The sequence below is a fragment of the Ipomoea triloba genome, chromosome 5 (genome assembly GCF_003576645.1).
Source record: "Ipomoea triloba cultivar NCNSP0323 chromosome 5, ASM357664v1".
Lineage (NCBI taxonomy): Eukaryota > Viridiplantae > Streptophyta > Magnoliopsida > Solanales > Convolvulaceae > Ipomoea > Ipomoea triloba.
This window is the reverse complement of record NC_044920.1, coordinates 15,629,431-15,651,513: the sequence shown is the minus strand read 5'-3', so window position 1 is coordinate 15,651,513 and position 22,083 is coordinate 15,629,431. Positions and strand designations below refer to the sequence as shown.

The window sequence follows — 22,083 nt, the reverse complement described above, 5'->3', positions numbered from 1 at the left end:
TTCAGCTTGGCGCAGTCCGAAAGATTGAGCCGGTAAAAATAGTTCCCGAACTCTTTTCCACTTGAAATTTTTATGGTAGGATCCCAACTTATAGTACTTGATGTCCATAAAAAGTTTTGGTCATTTTGGTTCGCGAATAAACACAGAAAATTCCATGTTTGCCCTTGGCAGTGTTCTGTCCGGAAATTTTGTCTCTCTGGACCAGTTTTGGAGAAAAATTCGAAAACCATACTTCCACTACTCCGATCATTATGAAATTTTATATGCGGGTTCTACACTTATAGAACTACATGTCTAAAAAAAATAGGATCAAAATACCTTACCAATTTTTCTCAATAAATCTCGGAAGTTACTGCCAGAATCTACCCTGATTTCCTTTCACTATTTTCACAAGTATAAGCCTATATGGACATAAATACAACATATACAAGCATATCCAAGCTATGAACATGTATACAAAATATTCCCAAAGCTCCAAAACACCATATTTCAACCAAATAATCAATTATCTAATTTCAAGTGACTAAACCAACTTAAGGGAATTCCTTACCTCAATTAGCTACTAAAATTCTTAGAAAGAGTCTTTGAGTGATTTCCCCCAAATTCTTCTTGAAATCCTAAGATCACAATCAACACGATAACAAGAGATTTCAAGAAATTACTCTCAAATTCATGCTCTAGGAAGGAAAATAGAACTATTTACCGAATAAAAACGAAGATTTACCGAATAAAATTGAGACTTGAGAAGGATTTTGGCTATGGAATTTGAAGCTTCAAGGAGGAAGAAGATGAAGAATCCCTCTCTCCCTTTCTCTCTCTCATTTCGGCAAAACACAAGGGAAATGGAATAAATTGGCTTTTATATTTTGATCACACTTGATGGCTTATGGGATAAGATTAAGAAAAAAAAATTAAAATAATAAAATATCTCCACAACTTATCAGTTGGGGTCCAAACAGATAAAGTTTCGGTGGAAAATAATCCAGATAGAATAATTTCCGAAACTAAAAATTTATTCCAGACTAACCCTCAAAATTGGGCTAGGTTCGGTACACCGCGAAATTTAGCGATGTACGATCAAAATAAATTTTCGCTGCTATGGGCTAATCTAATTAAATAGGAAATTCAAGAATAATAGTATGGTGTCTAGAAATCCATTTCCTAGGACAAACAAGTCCAAATACTAGTTCCTAAAAATTTTACGGTTCGTGACCGGGACGTACGATCGCAGCTTAATAATAACTATATTTCCTTATAAAAATCCTTTTGACGCATCGGTCACTCATCTCAGGAATGTCATAGCTTAAAGACATATTTCTCGAACCTTAATCTTATTCGAAAAGACGAGAGGTTACAACTTATGGCTAGACAAAGATAAATCAGGCTCTTGATACAAACTATAAGCTTATAAATCACGTAATAACATAAACGCGTGATATACGGATCTATTGAAATACTAACCTCCAGCCATAGCTTCCGATTGATGAAGGTTGTGTAGTCACGGGACTGCTGCAACAGAGTAACAATATAGTTTCTCTCACTTTCTCAACCCTCTCTTGATAGTGTAGAGGAATGAATGTTCAAGCAGTGAGAGGACCAAAGGGCTCTATTTATACTATCCATATGTCATCAATAGGGTAGTAATGTATTCCTTCCCTAATTACACTTCCAATTACCATTAAGTATTTACCTTAATTAACAGAAGCTTGTATGGAAGTAATGCACCAAATAATATATTACCTTAATTATTATAATTTACTAGCTATATTATAATAATGTAATAGTGGTAAGTGTTACAGGGTATTTATAGTTGGCCAAAACTGAAAATATACTGCAAATCTTATTTGCGCCCGGGCAGGATTCTCGACGCGTCGAACCCACCTCTCGACGCGTTGAGAGTATGCAGTGAGGGCTTCTGGTCCATTTTCGGCACTTTCGCCGCATCGAACTCCACATTCGACGCGGCGAACTTCTGCGGCAGACAACAAAGATCCGAAATTTCTTCTCTCTCTTTTTGCTTTTGCTCCACTTGGTTTCCACTGTTTTTGTCTTTTGTGTACCATGAATTCCGCCACTTTCATCACTCCCATCACATTTTGTCTTCATTTCTTTATCCACTTTCTCATTTTTGTCTTCCACCACATTTTCTCATCTTTTATTTCATTTGTCATTTTGTTCACAATGCATCATCCATCATCCTACGCCACATTAGCCTATTCATCATAAAATGTAGCTTAATTAACACTAAATATAAGACAACAAGTCCAAACACTAATATTATGCTCACTTGTGTATTTTTCATCAACTTTGGTCAAATATAAGCATAATATTATTATTTAGTGGTAGAAAGGAATTTAAATATGGGGTAAAAATATGATCAAATATGCACTTATCACACAATATCACATAGAACCTCATCATATTACTTGCCAATACAAAAAAGAATAAAAGCTTGTTTAGTCACTCTCACATCCCCTGAATCAATAATAATATGTGGTTGGAGGTGATCGATAAGAGGTAATTTAAGGTAGTCCACCATGGCTGTAGTAGACAAATTCATACAACGATCGGAGTTGATAATGATAAGGAATCCCTTTCCACGAATGTTTCCCCTAGTATAGAGTGGCGGTTGCACTTGCTGAGGGTGTTGCTCCAAATTAGTTATACGAGTGCTTAACCCTTCCATGGCAAAGGCTAGAACATCTATTTTTTCTCTAACATCATAGGTGGGTTTGGAACCTATTCAACCATCTATACAATAATAGGAATGATGTGTTTTTATTTTGTTTTTCTTTTATAAATCCTGGGAAACCTAGGGAACCAAATTTGTAATGATTTTGAGATAAACCTAGGCTCTGATACCAAATTGGTATGAATCTAGTCCTAGGTTCAAATAAATATGGAGTATTGTCCCAAGGAAGCTCTCAACGCAAGGATAGAGATGGATCGAAATACCTTAGACCTCACGAGAAACCCTTTGTCCCGAATCGTCAAAGACTTAGAAGAATCCCACTATAGTTTCAAGTACCTCGATGATGCAATCTTCAATTAACTAGAGTCAGATCTAGTTTCCTTCGATTCAAAGAACGAGTCCACGAACCTAAATGTAATGTTGAATAAAGGAAGATTGATTCGAGTCCACGAATCAATTTGCTAGTCAAGTCCACGACAAGCCACTAATTGAGTCCACAATTAGCCATAATGTTTCTTACACAAGTGTAAAGAAAAACTTAAGAATTTTATTGAATGAAAGCCTATCCAAAACTACAATGGATGTTCCCTATTTATAGGTGTAGGTAACAACATTATAACCCTAAATACAATGAGAAAATGAGTCCTAAACCAAATCTAGAAAGCAAGTAAATATAGTCCTATTTAGAAAGGGATTTAATGAATCCTTTCTAAATACAAACTAGTGTTTTATCTTTCATGCCAAACAATTTAAAAAAAAAAACTAATATGGCTGATCTGGGTCTAATTTAATTCACAAAATCAGCACTTAAACAATTATAAAAAGCCTTGAGTTCTTCTTCATCTTTTGCAATTGGGCTTGACTTGGATTTCACCCATCTTTGAACATAACCAATGAAGAGTTGCCTTAATTGTTTGAACTTGTGCATTGTGATTGGCCCAATTGATACACTTAATGGATCTTTGGTATGTTGGGTCGCATCATCCTCCCCTTCTTGAAAATGATTCGACCTCGAATCTTATAAACATTGACTTCGATCCGTGGTATCACTTCAAATGGGCCACTATAATTCTTTGCTCTATCAAATGGAATTATTCTTGTGCATTCTTGTTTATTCCACCAATGATGCTTTAAGGATGTAGTGATGGGCCTTCTGATGAGCACACTATGGACCCTTATTGGATTCCATGTGTCCTGGTTCCTATTATTCTCCCCGTCTTGAAAATGATTCGTCCTCGAATCCAAATCTTCAATGAAAGAGAAATAAGCAAGCTCAGTTTGTGCTTTATCACGCTCATGCAACTTCCTCTTGGGATGCTTGACATGAGTTTCTCATATTAACTTTATCCTTCTTTTCTCTTTCTTACTATCCTTTTTGGTTACCAAGAGAGGTTGCACTTTGACACCTTGGGCTGGTCCTTTCAATTGTATCACTGATTGTGGTTCCTTCATTTGGCTACAAACTGAATTAGAGGATTGGAGTGGCGACTCCAATTCCAAACGTTGAGGCTCCTCTTTGATCTTTTTGATTTCTTATTTCTTCAAGGCTGGTTTGAGAGCTTGCTTCAAACTCACGTGAATTTCTTCTACTTGTTTTGGAAGGAGAGGCTTAAGCATATGTATAAATCCATTGTAGGTGACATTGCATGTGTAGTTTAGTGCAGTATAGTAAAAATGTCTATCATGTTGCCATGACCTTCCAAGCAAAACATGTGATGTGCACATTGGCACAATATCACATAGAACTTCATCATAATACTTGCCATTACAAAAAGGAATAAAAACTTGTTTAGTCACTCTCACATCCACTATATCAATAAGAATATATGGTTGGGGGTGATCGATAAGGGGTAATTTAAGGTAGTCAACCATGGCTGCACTAGCCAAATTCATACAACGATCTGAGTTGATAATGATAAGGCATTCCTTTCCACGAATGTTTCCCCTAGTATAGAGTGGCGGTTGCACTTGCTGAGTGTGTTGCTCCAGATTAGTTATACGAGTGCTTAACCCTTACATGGCAAAGGCTAGAACATCTATTTTTTGCTCTAACATCAGAGGTGAGTTTGGAACCAGTTCAACCATCTATACAATAATAGGAATGATGTGTTTTTATTATTCTTTTTTTTATAAAACCTGGGAAACCTAGGGAACCAAATTTTTAATGATTTTGAGATAAACCTAGGCTCTGATACCAAATTGATATGAACCTAGTCCAAGGTTCAAATAAAGATGGATTATTGTCCCAAGGAAGCTCTCAAGGCAAGGATAGAGATGGATCGAAATACCTTAGACCTCGATGCCAAACAATTTAAAATAATGATGACAAAAAATAATAGGGCTGATTTGGGCTTAATATAATTCCCAAAATTAGCACTTAAACAATTATAAAAAGCCTTGAGTTCTTCTTCTTCTTTTGCAATTGGGCTTGACTTGGATTTCCGCATCTTTGATTTTAACAAGGAAGAGTTGCCTTAATTGTTTGGACTTGGGCCTTGTGATTAGCCCAATTGATACGCTTAATGGATCTTCAGTCGGTGCGGAATACACCACTATGTATACAAATATACACCACTCAATTTTAGAAAATGCTCCACAATGAAAATACACAAAAATACCAAAAAACACACCATACACCCAATATAATGCACCATAACTCGCCTAACTCTAATGGTGCATTTCCTAACACTATGTGATGTATATTTACATACCTAGTGGTGTGTTTTTTGTGATACGTACCTAATGGTGCATATTTGTGCATTTTCTAACATTGAGTGGTGTATATTTGTATACATAGTGGTGCGGGCGCACTGACAGCACGTTAAGGCACGGCCACACCTGATTATTACTCTCTCTCTCTCTCCCCCTCTCTCTCATATATATATATATATATATATATGCAAACACCCTTAAAATAAAAAGTGTGGATAAATTAGCACCATTGGATCATAGCAGGTGGACGGATTAGATGATTAGAGAGAAAGGAATTAAAGAAGGAGCGTATATTTTAAAAAGGACAATTATGGGAATACAACCAAAGCTTAATTATGGATTCTTTTTGTTTCAATGATTTCTTGCCATAATTGAAGAAGTGTAATTACAGTAGGATTTGACTATGCACATTTGATCTTACATTGCTAGCAGAGACGTCATTCGCGCATTGCGGTCGGGCAAGAAGAAAATGAAGCCAATTCTGCGTATATGGATGCCTGAACCAGGTAATGTATTCGACTGATAATTTTGACATTTAGTTTACTGCATGAATGAATTTGTAGATATTTAGTTTACTGCATGCGTATTGGTAATTTAGATGGTGGGGGGAAACTTTGGTCTTGGATAGTGTATGCATCATGAGTTTCTAAATAAGATGAGTTTTTTGGTCTGGTAGAGAGGGACAGTAGAAGGTTTACTGGAGAACATAGATTGTTAATTATAATAATATCTGTACACACTTAAATTCCCATTCGTGCACGAATGTGCGCATATGGTGTTGTGCGTGCACAACTGCGTAAAATTGTGTGCACATGTGATTTTCCAGTCTTTCTATTTTTTATTGTCATTATAGGAATGGGAGGAGCGTGGACTGACATCCTTCCATTAAATGTTTTCATTACAGGTGAGGAGCAATCTGGCAAAGGAGTACAGGAATGTGTTATGGATATATCCCCAAGTGGAGAAAAATTCTAGTGCCCTACAAGTGATAAAAATAACACCATATGTTGGGCAACGATTTGAAACTATAGAACAAGGAATTGAATTCTACTGGGCATATGCTACTATTGTTGGCAATGATATCAGAAACAACACAACGAGGAAAACTAGAAACGAAGAAATGGGGATTAAGTACATGGTATGCTCAAGCGAAGGTTTTAAGCCAAGTACAAAGGAGAATAACACCCACAACGATATAGGGAGCAACACACAGGCCACGAGAAGAGACCACGAGTAGTAGTCGATTAGTATAATCATGTTTTCATTATTCAGAAACCATATCTTTTTAATACGTTGCATGAGACCAAAACTATTTCATTTTTACCTTGTTGAGATGTTTGAAAATTTAATACATTATGATCAGCTGGACTGTGTGCATTTAGTAATTAAACAAAGGAAATAGAATTAATGGTAAATACTAGATTGAAGACATGTATGGCGACATATACAGATTGGAACTAAAAGTAGAGATACATGTAGTTGACCATGGACTGGTGCACAAGTGCAGCACTCCGGTGCACAAAGGGATAGAGAAATAGGTTTTAGAATGTGTGGGTTTAATTGTGTGCATGCGTGGGTATCAATGTGTGCATACATGGGTTTAAGTTTGTGCACGCATTACTTTCTAAATGGTAATTCAGTTATAGCTAAACTAGTACACATATTGTGAGTTCCGAAGGGCACAGGAACACACAAATGTGTGCACACATGTGCACAGTAACATTCACGTATGTACACGCCGCATAGAATTTCCCTATTAACATAGAATAGCAAAGTCGTGTAGGTAAAGTGATCAAAAGTGAACATTTATGAGCTGTCAAATGTGTTAAACAAAAACTTCTAAAGTAACCAAAAAAAGCAGTTAAAAGGCCCATTGTTGAGGGAAAAGAAAACCATAATACGCACTGCATAGCAAATAAAATACCCCTAGGGGAATATAGTCACAAAGGTAAGTCTATACAACGTGTCAAAAACCACAAAAATTCTTGAAAAACCCATAGCGGGAAAGACAATCATTCACTCGAAACTCCAACAACGAGCCAAACCCAATATCACAAATGTCATCCCTCTGCTGGGCTGTATGGTCCTTAAAAGCACCTCAACAAATGCAACAGCTGGCGACCTAGTCTTCATTCTTGGAAACGTTGCATCCTCTTCATCAGTAAGCTCATAATCAGGGACATCCACAGCAGGTCTTCTCGTAGCGTATCAAGGAAGGCCACCGGTGGAAAAACAAAGTCATCATCACTAACACAACTCTAGGAGGCAATAGGTTCATGTTGTTCAACTCGAGACCTCTTATCTACAACAACTACATAACACAAAGAAATCACATACATCCCCCCAATACTAAAATGATCAAGAGACAAAGACGTAATGATACATTAACAAACTAGCATGGCTAGACTCGAACAAACTCACGCGCATACCTATGAGATACACTAGTTACACTGTGTACACACCCCACCACACTTAGCACCCAAACTGTCTACGCCAAGCACACATGACTCCTCCGTGCACACTCCTCACCACATCAAAGCACACACTCATATGATAAATCCGTGTTCAATGCACAAAAAGCAATACAAAACTTGAATACAACTACTCATACAAGCAAACACTTTGCAAAGAATCCGCCAAGGCCAAACATACAACAAACTATAATATGCACACCAACCATAATCGAAACACACCTACTATACCAACTCCAAAATCAACAACATATATAAACGAAGCACTGCCAGAAATACCAAAACAACTAAAAAATAACAAACAAAAAACATGGACACACACCTCCCACCAAAGAAACATTGTAACACACAGTTACATAGGCCAATGCACACAGTAACTACAAATTGAAAAAACTAATCTACTTTCACACACACACACGCAAAATCCAAACCAAACAGACACACAACAGCAAGTATGATTGCACACACTCACCATGTTTTAGCCCATTTGCATCCTTTGCTTGTTTAATTTGATAATTTATGACTATGTTTTCTTCTAGTTAATCATTTGGAAAAATGTCATGAAATATGGAAAATACCATCTACTATATTTGTAATACACGTTTCATTGCAATAGTTCAAAATTATTAGATAATTGAAAGAGGTTTATCTTTGGGGATAGTAGCTATTAAATGGAAACTGATTGGCATGTTTCCAATACAATAGATTCATATTTTGGCAAATGAATAATGGAATTTTGGAGTTTGTTGTTTTTTTTTTTTTTTTTTTTTGCTCAGGGCTCTTGCGTGAGTTCACTTCGACCATTCGTAGGTTCGGTCAAAGGTCAGCTCTCCCGTCAGGTAGCTAGCGAGATCGGATCTCGTGCCGGCCCTAAGGGACTAGAGTGTGGTGTTTTCGTAGTAAAGCGTTAAGCTTTACCCAGAAAACACCCTCCGAGGTCAACTCTCCCGTCAGGTAGCTAGCGAGATCAGATCTCGTGCTGGCCTTAAGGGATTAGAGTGTGGTGTTTTTTGAATCCAAGCCCTTGGCTGGGCTTAGAAAAACACTCTCCCGTTCGGTAGCTAGCGAGATCGGATCTCATGCCGGCCCTAAGGGATTAGAGCTTAGATTTTTTATTATTATTTTGTTTTTTGTTTTTTAACCAAATTGATCAGGGCAGACCATGACCAACTACTGAGTCCTTTTGCTTATGGAGGTGAACGCACAAGTGAAGGAGGCAGATGTACAAGTGGAGGTCATAGATGCATTTGAGGAGACGGATGCACCAGTAGAGGATGCGAGTACACAAGTGCAAGAGGCGGATGCACAAGTGGAGGAAGCAAAAGCACTTGAGGAGTAGCGCCACTTGATGAGGTGACGCTGCTTGAGGTGGTGACTCTGCTCGAGCAGGTGACGCTGCTCGAGGTGGTGACGCTGTTCGAGGTGGTGATGTTGTTCGAGGTGGTGATGTTGTTCGAGGTGGTGGCACTGCTCGTGGAGGTGACGCCACTTGAGGAGGTGATACCACTTGATGAGGTGACGCTGCTTGAGGAGCAGCGCCACTTGATGATGTGACACCAGCTTGGTGAGGTGACGCTGCGTGAGGAGCAGCGCCACTTGATGAGGTGACACCAGTTTGATGAGGTGACACCCGCTTGATGAGGTGACGCACCAGCTTGATGAGGTGACACCCGCTTGATGAGGTGACACCCGCTTGATGAGGTGACGCACTAGCTTGATGAGGTGACACCCGCTTGATGAGGTGACACCAGTTTGATGAGGTGACACCCGCTTGATGAGGTGACGCACCAGCTTGATGAGGTGACACCTGCTTGAAGAGCAGCGTCACTTGATGAGAGGACGCTGCTTGAGGGGCAGCGCTACTTGATGAGGTGACGTTGCGTGAGGAGCAGCGCCACTTGATGAGGTGACGTTGCGTGAGGAGCAGCGCCACTTGATGAGGTGACGTTGCGTGAGGAGCAGCGCCACTTGATGAGGTGACGCCCGCTTGAAGAGCAGCGTCACTTGATGAGATGACGCTGCTTGAGGAGCAGCGCTACTTGATGAGGTGACACCCGCTTGATCTTGATGAGGTGACGCCCGCTTGATGAGGTGACACTAGCTTGATGAGGTGACACCCGCTTGATGAGGTGACACCCGCTTGAAGAGCAGCGTCACTTGATGAGATGACGCTGCTTGAGGAGCAGCGCTACTTGATGAGGTGACGCTGCTTGAGGAGCAGCGCCACTTGATGAGGTGACACCCACTTGATGAGGTGACGTTGCGTGAGGAGCAGCGCCACTTGATGAGGTGGCCGACTTCAAACCAAGTGTTGGTCAAGGTCGGGCCTCGACCAAGTGTTGGCCGAGGGCTGACCTCGGCCAATTATATTATTATTATTGTTTTTTTTTGTTTTTTTTTTGTTTTTTTTTTTAATTTTTGACGAGGACTGACCTCGGCCAAACTTAACCGAAAACTTGGCCGAGGACTGATATTTTTTTTTTAGCGCAAGATTGGCCGAGGACTGNTGAGGTGACGTTGCGTGAGGAGCAGCGCCACTTGATGAGGTGGCCGACTTCAAACCAAGTGTTGGTCAAGGTCGGGCCTCGACCAAGTGTTGGCCGAGGGCTGACCTCGGCCAATTATATTATTATTATTGTTTTTTTTTGTTTTTTTTTTGCCAATTATATTATTATTATTGTTTTTTTTTGTTTTTTTTTTTAATTTTTGACGAGGACTGACCTCGGCCAAACTTAACCGAAAACTTGGCCGAGGACTGATATTTTTTTTTTAGCGCAAGATTGGCCGAGGACTGACCTCGGCCAAGTCGGAGTGTTTTTTGACGGGCCATCAGCGAATTACATGTTTTTTGCGTTGCGCGGACTTTTCATCTAGCTCACTGTTTCTTGCTTCCTCGCCTAGGTCGCACCTCCTCTTCTTGGTGTTGGNACCGAAAACTTGGCCGAGGACTGATATTTTTTTTTTAGCGCAAGATTGGCCGAGGACTGACCTCGGCCAAGTCGGAGTGTTTTTTGACGGGCCATCAGCGAATTACATGTTTTTTGCGTTGCGCGGACTTTTCATCTAGCTCACTGTTTCTTGCTTCCTCGCCTAGGTCGCACCTCCTCTTCTTGGTGTTGGAAGCTAAAGGCTCAGGATCTTCTTCCTTTCGCCACACATTGTCAAGTAGGCTTTGTTGATGCTGGTACTGTCCCGGATACTCAACGAATTGGGTAAAATATCCTCTCTGCACCAGTTCCTCTATTTGTCCTTTTAAAGTATGACACTNCCATCAGCGAATTACATGTTTTTTGCGTTGCGCGGACTTTTCATCTAGCTCACTGTTTCTTGCTTCCTCGCCTAGGTCGCACCTCCTCTTCTTGGTGTTGGAAGCTAAAGGCTCAGGATCTTCTTCCTTTCGCCACACATTGTCAAGTAGGCTTTGTTGATGCTGGTACTGTCCCGGATACTCAACGAATTGGGTAAAATATCCTCTCTGCACCAGTTCCTCTATTTGTCCTTTTAAAGTATGACACTCGTTAGTATCATGTCCAACCTGCCGGTGGAACCGACAGTACTTAGTTTGGTCCTCGCCCGTAGAAACTGTCATACACTCTGAGGGAAAATGCACCATTCCCATTTCCTCAGCGTGACTTAGAATCAAGCTAATCGGGTGAGTAAGCGGTGTTAAGTGTCGCGGTGAGGCGAGACGAGGTCGCTCATCTCTTCCCTTCGTTGAGGGTGGTTGGTTTGGTCGTGGTGCCTGGCTGGGCGGACCAACTTTATCAGGTCGCCCACTCTTTCGTCCTTCCTCATCATCCTTTTTTCTCCTGTCAGCCTCCTCTGCGTCTGCGTACCGGTTGGCCGTTCTCATGAGTTCCTCATAAGAGCGTGGGTGGTGGGTGTTCAGTTGTTTGTGGAAATCGCCTGACCTCAGTGCTTGGATGAAGGTGAGAATTGCTGCCTTCGAGTCGAAGTCATATACGCTGTTGACTTCTTTTTTCCATTTGCTTAAGAAGTCTCGCAGGCTTTCCCCCTTATCCTGCTTTACCCCACCGAGATGTGAGAATGGTTTCTTATGTTGTATACTTCCTGAGAAATAGGACAAGAAACTCTTGGATAGCTCTGCAAAAGTTTGAATTGATCCGTCCGGGATTGTGTTAAACCAATCCTGAGCCGTTCCGTCCAAAGTGGACAAGAATGCTCTGCACATGATGGCATCGCTTGCCCCAATCATGACCATGGCTGCCTTGTATCTTGTCATATGGGTACATGGATCCGAAGTGCCATTGTAGGCCTTGATGGTGGGTAGTCGAAAGTCTTTTGGAAGAGGAACTTCCATTATGTCAGGAGAGAATGGAGCAGCCATTCTTACTTCAGGTTCTGGTGAGTGTTCTCTTGCGTCTACTTTCTTTTCCAAATCATCTATCTGCCTTTGGAGTCTTTCCACCAGGCCTTCTTGTGGTGTTTGGTGTCTAGTGGAGTGACGCGGAGCCAATCCACCAGATTTGCCCATCATTTCTCCGGATGGTCGTTTGGTTATTGCCTTTCCTGCTTGGGCACGGGGACCTCTATTGGAGGATCCTTGCACCNATCAGCGAATTACATGTTTTTTGCGTTGCGCGGACTTTTCATCTAGCTCACTGTTTCTTGCTTCCTCGCCTAGGTCGCACCTCCTCTTCTTGGTGTTGGAAGCTAAAGGCTCAGGATCTTCTTCCTTTCGCCACACATTGTCAAGTAGGCTTTGTTGATGCTGGTACTGTCCCGGATACTCAACGAATTGGGTAAAATATCCTCTCTGCACCAGTTCCTCTATTTGTCCTTTTAAAGTATGACACTCGTTAGTATCATGTCCAACCTGCCGGTGGAACCGACAGTACTTAGTTTGGTCCTCGCCCGTAGAAACTGTCATACACTCTGAGGGAAAATGCACCATTCCCATTTCCTCAGCGTGACTTAGAATCAAGCTAATCGGGTGAGTAAGCGGTGTTAAGTGTCGCGGTGAGGCGAGACGAGGTCGCTCATCTCTTCCCTTCGTTGAGGGTGGTTGGTTTGGTCGTGGTGCCTGGCTGGGCGGACCAACTTTATCAGGTCGCCCACTCTTTCGTCCTTCCTCATCATCCTTTTTTCTCCTGTCAGCCTCCTCTGCGTCTGCGTACCGGTTGGCCGTTCTCATGAGTTCCTCATAAGAGCGTGGGTGGTGGGTGTTCAGTTGTTTGTGGAAATCGCCTGACCTCAGTGCTTGGATGAAGGTGAGAATTGCTGCCTTCGAGTCGAAGTCATATACGCTGTTGACTTCTTTTTTCCATTTGCTTAAGAAGTCTCGCAGGCTTTCCCCCTTATCCTGCTTTACCCCACCGAGATGTGAGAATGGTTTCTTATGTTGTATACTTCCTGAGAAATAGGACAAGAAACTCTTGGATAGCTCTGCAAAAGTTTGAATTGATCCGTCCGGGATTGTGTTAAACCAATCCTGAGCCGTTCCGTCCAAAGTGGACAAGAATGCTCTGCACATGATGGCATCGCTTGCCCCAATCATGACCATGGCTGCCTTGTATCTTGTCATATGGGTACATGGATCCGAAGTGCCATTGTAGGCCTTGATGGTGGGTAGTCGAAAGTCTTTTGGAAGAGGAACTTCCATTATGTCAGGAGAGAATGGAGCAGCCATTCTTACTTCAGGTTCTGGTGAGTGTTCTCTTGCGTCTACTTTCTTTTCCAAATCATCTATCTGCCTTTGGAGTCTTTCCACCAGGCCTTCTTGTGGTGTTTGGTGTCTAGTGGAGTGACGCGGAGCCAATCCACCAGATTTGCCCATCATTTCTCCGGATGGTCGTTTGGTTATTGCCTTTCCTGCTTGGGCACGGGGACCTCTATTGGAGGATCCTTGCACCCCCAGCCGATCTCGAATAGATCTAGAAGCCGCCGGTCGTTCTCGAACAGATCTGGAAACTGGTTGAGTTCCACCTTCCTGTCGTTGAGTTCTGTTTTGCCTTGGAGATTGCACTTCTTCCTCTAGAGGGGGTGGTGGCGGTAAGATCTGGCCTTGCATTCCTGCGACTAGTTGGGCCACCGTCGCCGCCGCCTGTTGGATGACCTGCGCTGCTGCCTGAAGGTCCACCACCTGGGCGGGAGCAGCAGTTGCTGGGAGGGGAGTACGGCCACCACCATGGTTGTTGTTGAGTTGGCTAGTGCGGCCACCACCATGGTTGTTTTTGAGTTGGGTAAGGAGGTCACCTTCTCTGCGGTTATTGTTGTTGAGTTGGCTGCGAAGGTCACCTCCACGGTTACTGTTGAGCTGCTCACGAAGATCACCCGAGGGGAGACCCTTGTTCACCTGACTAGGTGTATGCGAGCTGCTGGATCCAGATGCCATTGATAGTGATGAGATCAACCGAGTGGTTTTTTGATTTTGTGATTTTAGCCTGAGATCTGATCTCGGCTCTCAATGAAAGTACCAATGACGGTAATAATGTGTTTATCGGTATATTATTTGAGTAATGTTTGAATACAATATTGAGCGTAGTGCTCAGTGTACAAGAAAGTTCAGTATGTGTTGTTCAGTAAGAAGTGTCGTCAGAAGTCCCCCTTCACTATGTGGTTGTGAGTCTTTTTATTCCCTTCAGCTCAGTAACGGAGCATTGATGAGGAGTTGAACGTTGGACATCAGTACCTGAGGTGTTGAATGCTGAGGAGCTGAACGTTGGCCATCAATGCTGAGGAGTTGGACCGTTGCACATTGATGCTGAGGAATGAGGTGTCTTGGGTAGTTTGAACGGCAACTGTCTTGGTCAACGGTTCCGGGTCGGGTACCCAATTACCTTGTCAGTGCTTAAACCAAGTAGCATTGCACATAGTTACATAGGCCAATGCACACAGAAACTATAAATGGACAAAACTGATCTACTTTCACACAAACAAAAAAAAAACAAGGAAACCAATCAGACACAAACAAACAAACAAACAAACAAACAGGCCACAACAATAAATAAGTACACAAACTGAAATAAATAAATAAAAAAACCCAAAAAATAGGTCAAAAATATCAAGTAGCATTGAACACAGTTACATAGGTCAATGCACACAGAAACTACAAATTAACAAAACTAATCTACTTCCACACCAAAACAAAAAACAAAATAAAAAAAAAAGAACAAACAAAGAAACAGGCAACAACAAATATGGTTGCACACACTCATGAAACATCATTCATCTACCCTACTCTAATTATTCCCTTTTCTTCATGTAAAAATTATCACTTTGGCGTACTCTCTCTTGTTCTCCCATTAAGAGTTTGAGCATGCACATGGTTCATGTAGTGTGTGCATCCGGTTTCATATGGGAATCCTTGTGTGCATTCCGGCGTGTAAGTGTGTGCACGCCTGAACCCAGAACTGCGGAGCTATTTTTTCCTATTCGTTTATTCATCTCATAATCCATAATCACACTATATTCATGCATATTCCTTATTCTTCGTATGCACACGCATTGTGTTTTTGCTACCACATTCATCAATTCCTCAACTAAGCCAAAACCCTAAACTGCCCAAATTAATGCACAACCTAGCAATACCCCCAACCCGACGGTTCTCTCTGAAAAGAAAAACTAACCCCTCACTACTACCGCAAACTCGACCAGCAAGCGGCCGCCAGATCAGATAAAAATCACTATATATATTGCGAATGCAAAATCTTAAACTGACTAAAATACAAAATTAGTGAAGAAACATGCAATACCCCCCACCCCATGACGACGAACTATGAACCGTAGTAGTGATTTCCAAACAAAAACAACAAGAACACAAAAAACGACGAAAAGAAGGGGGGGAAAACCTTCCTCATCCAACACTTGCATCTGATGGTCCCCGTCGCTTGGCTCAACCATAGTCCCTAGCCAGCACCATCTTCGTTGTTGGAGAGCAACAAGAAGAATTCGAGAGCTTCACGTTTGGACGAGAGTGGAGAGACGCGCAATGGAGAACGCTGGAAAACATAGACAGGATACGGACGGACTATGCATGCAAGAGAAATTAAGAGTGAGAGACAATTAAACTAAAAAAACTCAAATGCCCCTAACAAAAATAAAAACAAGACAAAAAACCACACACGGGTGAATTATCTAAATTAAACCCCCAAAACCCATAGCAGCAAATCCTAACCGTATATACCCAAAATTAAACGATCCAGATACATCCACACGTTTATATTTTAAGACATGTTTTTACATGAATACAACTCTATATATATATATGTGTGTGTGTGTGTGTGTGTATGTGTCTGTGTGTGTGTGTCTGTGTCATATATATATATATATATATATATATATATATATATATATATATTAACGTATAAAAGTATAATTGCTCAATATTAATATAATTACATAATAATTATTATGGTAATTAATGAATTAATTATAAATATCTATATATATATAGAATATTAATCAAATGTGGCCTTGCTAATAGGTGTGGCTGTGTGGCCGAGCTAGCGTCATTGGATTGTGATGATCCGACGGTGGTTGTGATATATTAGGATTAGGAAGTTTTATTAGCGCTAAGGTAAGTAAGGACTTTATGGTAATTTTAGGTTGTGTTATGTGCATGTATATAATCGATAATTCTATTGTTTTGGCAATTCTCACCGGCGAGAAGATCTCAACGAGATTACTGATCGCAATTGTGAGGAGATCACAGTTGGGAGAAGATCGCGCCGGAGAATTTTGAGCTAGGCGCGGTGTGGAACTATGGAGACTGGTATATATATATTCCTGTTCCAGTGTTAATTTTAAATAATCTTGATTTAGATAGTTTGAATTTGATATTATATGTTGATTGTGTTTTGGAATACTTGCTGTTTTTGTTGTAATGGCGGTTTTCCGGCGACGGTGTGTTTGATGACGATGGTCTTTATGTTGTTTGTGAGTGGTGACGGCCTTTGGTGTTTTTTGTATGTGGTATTGGGTATTTAGTAGTGAACTGTGGTGGTTTTTTTAGTTGATATTATTGAATGGTGCATATTGGTATGTGTGGTGACGGTGTGGTGTGTTTTTGCATGGGGTATGGTGTATTTTGTAGTGAACTGTTGTGATATATTTTAGTTGATATTATTGAATGGTTAGTTTTGTGATGTAGTCTGAGAACTGGTGCATATTAGTACGTTTCATGGTGTGTTTTAATATGTATGTTGGTGCATTTTTATTTGACAATGCTGTAGGTGTAAATATGGATTCTGCTAGTGGTGGTTGTGATGAAAGTTATTCCATAGACACTGGTGTAGAAGTCAGTGCTTGTGATATGGAAATATCACCTGGTATGACTAAGTATTGGCGTCCAATTTGTGCCAACAGTTTGAAGCCTCATGTTGGGCAACAGTTTGATTCTTTGGATAGTGCTTTTGGTTTTTATAAACAATATGCTGGTTCTGTTGGTTTTGACTGTAGGCAGAGCACAACTCGAAAGGGTAGAGATGGTGGTATTGTGTTGAAGCATGTTGTATGTAGTCGTGAAGGGTTCAAGCATAGACATCGTAGTGATGCGAAGAGGCGTAGGGTGTCCAGTAGGGTTAGGTGTAAGGCTAAGGTGGTTTTTAAATTCATACCTAAAGGTTGTTATTCTGTGCATTTTTTTGAGGAACGGCATACCCATTCGATGTGTTCATCTATTGCTAAGCAGTTTTTAAAGGTCAATCGCAATCTTGATGTTGGCTATCAAATTTTTGTTGCAAGTTGTGTTCGGGCAAACATTGGCCCTACTCGGTCGTATAGGTTATTTAAGGAGATTGTTGGTGATTATTCTAATGTGGGGGCTACAAGTGTGGACTTTCAAAATTTCAAACGTGATTTAATGGCGTACATTTTGAATGGTGATGCTCAATTGTTAATAGATACGCTATTTAAAAGGCGTGAATTGTGCGAAGCATTTGGGTTTGAATATGATGTTGATGAAGCTGACCAGCTCTCAAGGGTGTTCTTGGCGGACGCAGTATCAAGGAAGAACTTTTCTTTGTTTGGTGATGTTGTTTCGTTTGATGCTACATATCGTACTAACAGGTTAGGAATCTGTTTTTTGTTTGTGCATTTTGTATAGAATAGTGGTGTATTATTCACTGCTATATGGTGTGTTCTGAGACGTGTTATTGTGTTAACTGTTTTTCCTATTTGCGTTGTTACAGATCAAGATCCAGCTGTGAAGGTTGCCGTTGCTCAAGTGTTTGGTGCGTCAAAACACAGATTTTGTATGTGGCATATAATGTGTAAGGTGGGAGAGAAGGTTGGACCGTTTTTATCTAAAGACGAGGTGTTTAGGAGGAAGTTGAATTGCATCGTTTGGGATAATTCAATTGATCCCGAGGCCTTTGAGTTGCGATGGAATCAGATTATGGAGGAATATGGGTTGGGTGATAATGGTTGGTTTCGTTACTTGTTTGAGTCCCGTACATTTTGGGCATCTCCATACTTTCAAGATGAGTTTATGGCGGGTTTGGTTAGGACCACATCTAGATCGGAGTCTCAAAACAGTTTCTTTGGTAGCTTCTCTAATGGACATTCTAGCTTGGTTGAATTTTTGGTGCATTATGATAGTGCTATTAGTGCACAGCGGCATGCCCAAGCAAAACTAAATGCTGATTGTGAAGCTTGTTTTCCCGTGTTGAAGACACCATTGGCGTTGGAGCGACATGCCATGGGTGTTTACACAATTTCTGTGTTTTATGATGTTCAAGAGGAGATTTGTGCAGCTTGTTTTTCTTGTCAAGTGGTATCTTTGAGTGATTCTGATGGCAGCGTGTCTTACATGATAAAAGATGGTAACCATCGAGCATGGGTTGTCAATTTAGTTTTGGATGATAATTGTGCAAGGTGTTCTTGTAAGATGTTTGAGAGGATGGGTTTGTTGTGTAAGCATATCTTTTTTGTTTTTAAAGATCGTGGTCTTGAGAGTATTCCTTCTAGGTATTTGGTGCATCGGTGGACAAAGGGTGCATGTTTGCACCCAATATTTGATATTGATGGTATAGTTGTTGATCAATCTGCGAAAGTGGAGAACGTTAGGCGGCTTACTAATCTTATGTGGTCTGATATTTATGCTTGTGTGGGGTTGGCTGATGGTAATATTGATCGTTTGTCACAGATACGAAGCGTTATTAATGATCAAAGGAAATTATTTCTTCAAGATGGGAGTGATAATGGCAGTAGCGTGGCTGGTGGTAGCAAGAAAAGTGTGATTAATTCGTTTTGTGGGTCTATGTCCAAGGCCTCTTCAGTGGAAGTGCACGACCCTGTCAAAGCTAAGAACAAGGGTAGTGGTAAGCGATTGAAGAGTGCAAGGGAGAGAGCTGCAAGCAAGTGTGCAAAGCAATCAAGGAGATGCCACACTTATGATGAATATGGCCATAACAGTTGGACATGTCCTTTAAATAATTGAAATTGATCATTGTATTACTGTATATGATTTGTGGTAATTCATAGGGTGGTCTGTTTTGATACATATGTTAATACTTTTAATTTGTGCACTGGTGCATTTTAATACAAGTACTGGTGTGTCCTGTTACGCACATGCGTACTTGACGTATGGCGAGTAAGTGGTGTTTTTTAATATGTTTACAGCTTGAGTGTTGTGTTTTAGTGAGGTAAGTGGTGCATTTTTAAACCTTGAGTGGTGTGTTTCGAAATGTCAATGGTGTGTTTCACCCTTTAGGTAGTGTGTTTTAGTAATGTCAGTAGTGTGTTTTACACAATGAGTGGTGTGTTTTAGTTAGGTCAGTGTTGTATTTTTACACCTTTGAGTGGTGTGTTTTAGTAAGGTCGGTGGTGTGTTTTACACCTGAGTAGTGTGTTTTACACATTGAGTGGTGTGTTTTAGTAGATCAGTCGTGTGTTTTACAGATTGAGTGGTGTGTTTTGGTTAGTTCAGTTGTGTGTTTTACACATTGAGTCGTGTGTTTTACACATTGAGTGGTGTGTTTTAGTATTGTCAGTGTTGCATTTTTACAGCTTGAGTGGTGTGTTTTAGTAACGTCAGTGGTGTGTTTTCCACCTTGAGTGGTGTGTTTTAGTAATGTCAGTGGTGTGTTTTACATATTATGTGGTGTGCTTCACACATCAGGTGGTGTGTTTTACTAAGGTCAGTAGTGTGTTTTACACCTTGAGTGGTGTGTTTTAGTAAGGTTAGTGTTTTATTTTTTACACCTTGAGTGGTGTTTTTTAGTAAGGTCAGTGGTGTGTTTTACACCTTATGAGGTGTGTTTCACACCTTAGGTGGTATGTTTTAGGTAAGGCAAGTGGTGTGTTTTTACACCTTGAGTGGTGTGTTTTAGTAAGGTCAGTGTTGCATTGTTACACCTTGAGTGGTGTGTTTTACTAAGGTCAGCGGTGTATTTTACACCATATGAGGTGTGTTTTACATATTGAGTGGTGTGGTTTAATAAGGTCAGTGTTGAATTCTTACACCTTGACTGGTGTGTTTTAGTAAGATTAGTGGTATGTTTTACACCTTATGTGGTGTGTTTTAGTAAACTCAGTGGTCCATTTTGCAACTGTGGCACAATTTGTGCATTCAACCAAAAAGTAGTAACAAATAAAGTTCCTAAACAACATAGTCAAAGCTATTAGCAGTTAAAAAACTACGTACCAGCTGTCCTAGACATATCATAATGTCAACCAAAAAGTATTGTCTAATCATCAGTGTCAAAGAACCCACAAAACAGATAGTGCAACATCAAACTTACCGCCAAAGTCAGTTTTCCAGTCCAAACTCTGCTGCTTGTTGTATGTTCCGGGCTTTGTGCTCATTTACATCTGACATGACAAGTGCAGTTAAGTATTTGATTCTTAAAACATTCAACTGGTCCTTTTTTTTTTTTCCAAACCACAGTCCCATAGTTCTGGTAATTGCCCTCTGAATGTTTCCATATGGCGCATGAGGAACACACCACAATCAACCTTGTTTTTGTTATCCCTCCAAGACATCTTCATTCTTTTTAGTTTCAACTTCGCAATCTTCTCAGATTTGTAAGTTGATTTCAAACCAGTCATGAACATTGAAAGAAATTTTTGCTGCATACAATTAAAGGCATAGAAATTGTAGTTATTGAATATAGTGTTGTGTATGAGAAAAGCAAGAGGTCAGTGTGTTACCAATCTCGTAGGCACAATTCCATATTTGTCATCAGTTTTGCAAACTTTAGATGAGTTGTCTATTGCCTCAAATCTCTCACACAGTGGATCAAAATGAATCATGTAATAGTGATGAGATGCTACTATTGGAAACAGAAACTATCAAAGAAAAAAAATTGTGTCAAAATGTGTACCAAAATCACCAATCAAATAATAGAATGTACTAAGCAATTCGTAACACTTACATGTTGAATGTTTATCCATTGGGTCTCCACTGCAAAGGTTTTATCCACAAGGTAGTTGTCATTGAATTTCTTAAATCTCTCATCCTCTTCGCCAAGGGGAGTCACAACTGTGTACAGCTGCAATTTAAATGTTATTATTGTTAGAACTTGTACGTTTTTTAGGATTTATTTGTTTTATAATTTTAACTTACAGTTGTCCACGTGGAAGCAAAGAATCTCGACGAAAGCCGATCCTCCTCATTATTATTCAAAATAGCTGCCCAAGCATCAATGATACTTGTGGGGATCTCAGAGTTTGGCTTTAGTAACAACATATCTTCCCAGAGAATAACTCTTGATTGAAACCTGAATAATTCTTGGCTCCTGGAAATGGATATGCACAAGGTAAATAAACAATTCAACCACACCAATCAATGTTATAAAATACACGACTAAACAATTCAAACACAGAAAAGCCCCCACCCCATGATACCCAAACAGTAGTCAACTACAATTTACAAACACACGTATTAAAACACACCATACTATGTGATAAAACACACCAGTTTTCATGTTAAAACACACTAATTAACCACACATAACACCAAATGCATCTACCATCGCAAAACTCACCACCATTTTTACTAAAACACACCATTAAACAATTCTATGTTTAAAAACAGCAACCATCTAGTATAGACACACCAGTAATCAAAACATGCATGAACAAAAGACTTACACATCAGGGTTTGGATTTTCAAGCACCCACTTCCGCACTGCCTCCTCAGTTGCATTGATTGGTGCATTTATGTCTATTATTGGGAGTGGCTGTCGGGGCCAAAGTGGGGAGTATTCCAGCACTGGTCGTTTTCCCTTGTCCTTTGCTTGGATT

The 22,083-nt window shown here is 40.5% G+C and overlaps 2 protein-coding genes across 2 annotated transcripts in view; both read left to right on the top strand.

The window, feature by feature from the left end:
* LOC116020903 (alcohol dehydrogenase-like 1) overlaps window positions 1-5,911 on the top strand; it is a 17,212-nt gene extending 11,301 nt beyond the window's left edge. Inside the window, exon 6 of the mRNA XM_031261469.1 lies at window positions 5,834-5,911. Coding sequence (XP_031117329.1) covers window positions 5,834-5,905 — 72 coding nt within the window. The 3' untranslated portion in view covers window positions 5,906-5,911. The remainder of the gene's footprint in view (window positions 1-5,833) is intronic.
* An 11,166-nt stretch (window positions 5,912-17,077) lies between these two features.
* On the top strand, window positions 17,078-19,276 carry LOC116020302 (protein FAR1-RELATED SEQUENCE 5-like). Its single transcript, XM_031260786.1, has 2 exons — window positions 17,078-17,915; window positions 18,027-19,276. The coding sequence occupies exons 1-2, from the start codon at window positions 17,078-17,080 to the stop codon at window positions 19,274-19,276; spliced, it is 2,088 nt and encodes a 695-aa protein (XP_031116646.1).
* Window positions 19,277-22,083: the final 2,807 nt, after the last annotated feature.

What these genes read in the sequence shown, in the direction of transcription:
- LOC116020302 (XM_031260786.1), top strand. Translation starts at nt 17,078, where the DNA reads ATGGATTCTGCTAGTGGTGGTTGTGATGAAAGTTATTCCATAGACACT. An exon ending in TACTAACAGGTTAGGAATCT is followed by an intron (nt 17,916 to 18,026) that starts GTTTTTTGTTTG and finishes GCGTTGTTACAG; the next exon opens with ATCAAGATCCAGCTGTGAAG.